Below are 6,000 nucleotides of genomic sequence, written 5' to 3' on the forward strand. Positions count from 1 at the left end.
AGATCAGGGGTTCCCAGCTTTTCTGGACCGATGGGTATACTGGGGGATTTTGGCTCCCACATACAAGGGCTCCCGACACACCCCTGCCCCAGCGGAGCGGTTGCTCCCCCAATGACCCACCACGTGCCCCACAGACCACCAGGCTCAGGGCAACTTGTGTGTCTCCTTCCGTATTTCCGCCCTTTAAACTGGAACAGGACTTTTGACGGAAGCTTGTGGTCAAAACACTGTTCCTTTCAGGGTGGTTCAAACTTCTCCATGCTGCTGAGCACCAACAGCTCTGAACCAAATGCAGAGGTGAGCTTACTCTTAGGACAGAGTAGTCTCCCCCCGCCCACCCCGAAAAGAAGACACAGCAGGATTTGCCTTGCAAAGGGTATAATATTTTTAGTGTATAATTTTTGTATGATTTTGTTTGTTTTTGTTGTGAGCCGCCCCGAGGCTTTGTTGCGATGGGGGCGGCATAGAAATGTTTTAAATAAATAAATAAATATAAATGTATTTATTTATTTAAAATATTTATACCCCGCCCTATACACAAAAGAGACATCGCCCTGCCAACAAAAGTGCGTCTAGTCAAGGCGATGGTTTTCCCAGTTGCAAAGTATGGCTGTGAAAGTTGGACCATAAGGAAGGCTGAGCACCAAAGGATTGGGGCCTTTGAATTGTGGTGCTGGAGGAGACTCCTGCGAGTCCCTTGGACCGCAAGGCGATCAAACCGGTCAGTCCTAGAGGAGATCAACCCTGGCTGCTCTTTAGAAGGCCAGATCCTGAAGATGAAGCTCAAATACTTTGGCCATCTAATGAGAAGGAAGGACTCCCTGCAGAAGAGCCTGATGCTGGGAACAATAGATGGCAAAAGGAGGGGACGGCAGAGGATGAGGGGGCTGGATGGGGTCACTGGGGCGGTGGGTGTGGGCTTGGGTGGACTCTGGGGATGGTGGAGGACGAGAAGGCCTGGAGGAATGTGGTCCATGGGGTCGCGATGGGTCGGACACGACTTTGTGACTAACAACAACAACAACACACAAAGGAATCTCAGGGCAGCTTACAAAAATCAAAACAAATACATTCCACACACATCCTTTTCCGGAGCGGCTGTCGCTCGTGACTTTGGTTTCCCTCAACAGCCTTTGGGTCTTTGGACGCTGCCAAGCGCAACCTTTTGGGGCCTCTTCAGATCCACCCCCAGGTTATCACCTGCTGCTCTTTGCCAGCAGAAACGACCCCCCAGACCCTGGCTTAGCCGGCACCTCCAACTGCTGCACCTTTCTCTTTCTCTTCCTTCCTTTCCCTTCCCTCGCTGACAAAATCTACTAAGCAAAGGTAATAAAAGTACATATTGTGAAAATACTCACTGTCCCTTTGAAAATAAACCAGAGAGGCTTTAGATGCTTGCAAGCCACCGAAGTCCTCCTGAGAGCTTTGCTCTGGAACGGCCTCTTCTGCAGACATGCACAGAGCCCATGACAGCAAGAGCGAGGAGAGGACAGCCGGTGGCATCGCTTCATCCGCCCAAGTACTTCTCGCTGGGGGATCAGAGCATAAAATTAAATGGATCTTGCTCCCGTTTCGAGCAGAGCCCTGCAGATCGGTAGCAGCATGCCGGAAAAATGCATAGAGATGATAAATGCATCACTTTATAGCCGGTTAATTGACACTTGAGCCCACGAATCACAGTTAAAAGCAGGAAGGGGGGTCACTCTAGAGGAGGGAGGAGCCAGGCTGGAGCATCCTCACATGGAGAAGTGTGCATGATTTCTTAGTGGCTTAAAGAAAGAGTCAGCATTACGTCTGCACTGGCCCTAAAAGAGCCAGCCAGGAAGCGTTTTTCAACCCCCTGGCAAAGATGCCTCTTAACAACACAGACTGAGCATCATTTTGAGCATTGTTTCGCACATCGCTTCACGCCACACCCCATCCCATTTTCTCTGGATCATGACTGGGGATTTTTTTCAATTTAAAAAAGTTATCCTCAAGGGGCAAAGCACTCTGCTAGTCCATAAGCATGTCTGCTTTTTTAAAAAAAGGTTTTGCAGGGAAAGCACGGAAGTAAGTCTATACAGGGGAGAACACCAGAAAAATAAAACGAATAGCTTTGCATAATCATGATGGCATTTATGGTCACAGTGCTTGACTAAGCAACCTCGCAAAACAGAGGACCTACCCCCAATAGTTATGCAAATTAATTTTCAAGAGTGGAGAAATAAATGGCAGGAGACAGGCAAACATTACGAATTGAGGAAATCATATGCAGCTATCTGCAAGGCTGGCTATGAGCTGTATTTCCACGGAATCACTCATACACAAAATATACAGCATGTGGTAGCAGGCCCATTATTCCAGCTTGCTAGAAAGATCAGCTTTTATTTAAAAACAACAGGCAAGTTTCTAGCCCCTGGGGTTGGGAAATATGCTTTCAAATGCGTGAACAACCTCTACACAGATTTATGATGCCAGACCAAGTTGCTGACTATGAAGTTTAATGGTTGTTCTTGTGTTCCTTAGGAAGCTCGCAGATCCAGAATGAATTATGCAAACTAAAAACTCCAGTTTGACTTTGCAAAATGTATACTCATTGCAAAATCCAGCTTTTCTTGGTGCACCTATTTTTTTAATACAGTAGGTAGCAGCACAGCATACAAAAGCCAAATCAGAACAGAACTAAGAGTTAAATAAAAGGGGGTTTACACAGTAGTGAAAAGCTGTCAGGATTGGTACTTCTCAGGAAGAAGGGAGGCAACACCGAAAACACCCTCATGTTCAGTCTATTACCAGTTGTATTGCCTTCAGGCACTTTATTTGTGAGGGATGCACTCCGCCTTTCTTCCGAAGGGCGCCGGACAGTATTTGTGGTCTTCTCGCCTAGCCTCCCCACATTTTATCCTCATAGCAGCCCTGCGAGGTAGGCAAGGCTGAGGGTTGCTGAAGGATCGAAAGACACCATGGCCAACCGCGGATCCGAACACAGGATCCACCGATCCTACCTCATACCGCTTCTCATAGGCTAACAGGACCTGCCTCATCTGCAACCTTTTCACACCCTAAACTTGATCATCCCACGCACTGCAGCGGATGTCTACTCAGAAGTAAGCTCTGCTGCTTACTTGGGGCTGAAACCTCCCTGCGCGTCCCAGTTCTGGCCAGTCTCTTTGGAAAGGCAACTTGGTGGTAGAACCGGCAAAAAAGTCCACGGACTGCTGACGCATCTCTAGGCCCACCAGGGAATTTCTGGGCATTTTTCAACATCTTGCCAGAAAAAAGAGAACTACCTGAAGCACTTATCTGCAGATAAGATGAGCAAACAATCAATCTATTCAGGAGTGTGTTTTTCTTTACTTTTAACTGAGGGTTGTTGAACTGTTTGCTTGGAGGAAAGGTTATTATTTTCTTTTTCTGCCCCCACCCCCTTCCCAATGTTATTTTAACGTCTGGAAGGTACCTAAAATTTTGGTAACCACAAGCAGTGTAAAAAATTAACCAGCAGCCTGAGCTGATGGCGTAATGCTCTGCTGAGGCTGCCCACACGCAGCTCACGCAGGCCGGGCTGAGAGGCTTCCCTGATCGCGCCACTTGGAAACGGGCGCCAGCAGGGCAAGTTTCCAGTCCTCATTGCCTGCAGAGTACAATGTGTGGGTGATTCTCAGTGTGGCACCACAATGACTCTCTGCGAATGTGCTTATGTTAGGCAGAAGATCAGTGCTAAGGAGGCCAGACTGGAGCTGGGGAAACCCAGCTTCTGATCCTTGCTGCAGTGAAGCTGACTGGGTGACTTTGGGCCAACCGCTGCAGCTCAGTCTAACCTACCTTGCAGGGTTGTTGTGAGGACAAAATCAGTGAGTGGAAGTGAAGAGCTTGTGGTACTGGGTGAATTATCCTTTTATTTTTCATGCAAAAATATTTATTCTGATTTATTTTTCATATTTGCCTTCTTTATTTTATTTATTCATTTTTTTCACATTTGCCTTCCTCATGCTTAGCTCGGGTGAACATTTCTTTCTCCCACAATGCACTGCTGCCTCAGCCACTCGCTCAGCATCTTCCGATGCTTGCAGAAAGTCCGGGAGCTGCTGCTTTGGGTGCTGCACTTGACCCGCGGCACCTTTGTCAAAAAGGTTCGCCATCACGTCATTAAAGTCCAGCCTAAGCCCCCAGATCCCTGCCTTCTTTTTCCAGAAGCCTTCACAAACTCCGTGGGCGCTTGGTCCCACTGGCCAACACTGCAGGAGGAAGCAACATCAAATGTTTCCCCCTGCCCTTCACAATTGATTGCATCCATATTCTTTGGAAAGGAGAGCCACTCCATTCAACCCCCAGAACTGACTCCCAGGACATGTAACTCCATTGGCAGATCTTTCCACTCACAGTAACACCAGAAAACAGTAACGAAGAACAAGAGTCACTCATCCATCTAGCACTGTCTTCCAGAAAGCTATCTCCTCTTCCTTAGCGGTGCATCCCAGGTGCCGGCCACCACTAAACCTTTTGGGAGGGCTTGTGCCATTACAGAACTCTGCAAACACAAGCAGCTTCTCCAATACTGTGTTTTCCCAGTTTTGCTTTAGACAAGTCCCCTGTTTCAGAAGTGTTTGGTTTAGCAGTCCAGACTTCAGGAACTCAGTAGCAATTCTAGAATTGCTGCATTTTGAAGGGCCCTGGAAGCTTGAAGGAAAAAGCAAAGAGGCCCCGGTTGGCAGCAAGGGGAAAAATCCAACACTGATACAGTTTAATAATACCTGAAGGACATATAAATGTAAGAAAAGCTATGCTGTCCATAGTCGCTTTAGTAGGCCGGCTCAAAAGATCACCAAAACCCATACAAGCTTTCAAGATCTTCAGATGTCTTTACGGGGCAGGATGATACCCAAAGCCAGATGGCAGCTGTTAGCGAGTGGGGTTAACAGGATGGGAGAAAAGGCGGAGGAGCGGTTGAGCAATCCCTGAAGGACGGAATCTGCACTTCCCTGCAGCAGCAGATTTGCGGTAGTGAAGAATCTGCGTGGACTGAGACCAACCGGCACAGTTCCACAAGGGTTCCTGTTGAAATGCGGGTTCTTCTGCTGCACTAACCACCCACAGCTTGTTCACCACGGAGAACACACAGAGAGAACCTCTGGCTGCTGATGGGCTGTGAACCGTGGGTTGTTCTCCACAGTCTGTTATCCCAGCTGGGTTCAGACAACCACCCACATTCAAGGTGGGTTGAGCCACCCCAGGGTGTCTGGGGGAAGGAACTGCATGCATCGAGCTGCAGAGGAAAGGAGGAGAAAAGCTACCCAGGAATCCAGCTTGCCTCTTATCGCAGCCTTTCCCAACGGGGCCCCTCCAGATGTTGTAGTCCAGCACATCTGGAGGGGCCCAGGTTGGAGAAGGCTGCTCTGTGTATGCAAGAGAGGATGCCTAAACTGAGTTTTTTGTTGTGTTTTGTTTCCCCATTTTTTTTTTTTTTTTTTGGCAATGTGTCACACTCTTTACTCGTACAACGGGGAAGGGAGTAATGGGAGGAAAAGGATTCTGTACGCACAAATCAATCACGCTGTACTTTTCTTCAAAAATAACCCCCTCCGATGCGCATCAGCTTAACACAGAGGCCTCTCTTTCTCCCTCTGTCTCCTCGCGCGAAGCCAGTAAACAGGCGGAGGAGGAGGAGGAGGAGGAGGAGAGGGAAGCGCAGAAGCGAAGCAAGTCAAAAGGGACGGGAACGAGCTCGTAAAAAAAGGAAAGAAAAGAAGAAAGAAAGAAACGAGGCGGGCGGGCAGCGCCAAGCAAAGAATATCCACACGCCCTAGAACCCGGGGCAGCAAAGCGAAAGGCCCGGGATGAAAGGGGAGGCGGAGCCCCGCCGGCTGAGTGACAGGGCGCGGCAGCCAGCCGGCGCGGCACTCGGGCGCCGTGTGGGCGGGGCGCCGCGGCGGCCAATGGGCAGCGGCGCGTGGCCCGGAGCGAGCGCCTCAAAGCCCGGCGGCGCTCAGCTGATCGGCGCGGCTGGGTGAGGGAGCT

The 6,000-nt window shown here is 49.3% G+C and overlaps 2 protein-coding genes across 2 annotated transcripts in view; one reads left to right on the forward strand and one right to left on the reverse strand.

Moving 5' to 3' along the window:
- Window positions 1-6,000, reverse strand: part of TXNDC16 (thioredoxin domain containing 16) — a 43,243-nt gene that overhangs the window by 36,854 nt on the left and 389 nt on the right. Inside the window, exon 2 of the mRNA XM_044437093.1 lies at window positions 1,359-1,529. Within this exon, the coding sequence (XP_044293028.1) occupies window positions 1,359-1,503 (145 nt within the window). The 5' untranslated portion in view covers window positions 1,504-1,529. The remainder of the gene's footprint in view (window positions 1-1,358; window positions 1,530-6,000) is intronic.
- The window catches only part of GPR137C (G protein-coupled receptor 137C), a 19,566-nt gene continuing 19,385 nt past the window's right edge, over window positions 5,820-6,000 (forward strand). Inside the window, exon 1 of the mRNA XM_044436270.1 lies at window positions 5,820-5,989. Within this exon, the coding sequence (XP_044292205.1) occupies window positions 5,820-5,989 (170 nt within the window). The remainder of the gene's footprint in view (window positions 5,990-6,000) is intronic.

The sequence above is a fragment of the Varanus komodoensis genome, unplaced genomic scaffold (assembly GCF_004798865.1).
Source record: "Varanus komodoensis strain SLA01 unplaced genomic scaffold, ASM479886v1 scaffold3, whole genome shotgun sequence".
NCBI lineage: Eukaryota > Metazoa > Chordata > Lepidosauria > Squamata > Varanidae > Varanus > Varanus komodoensis.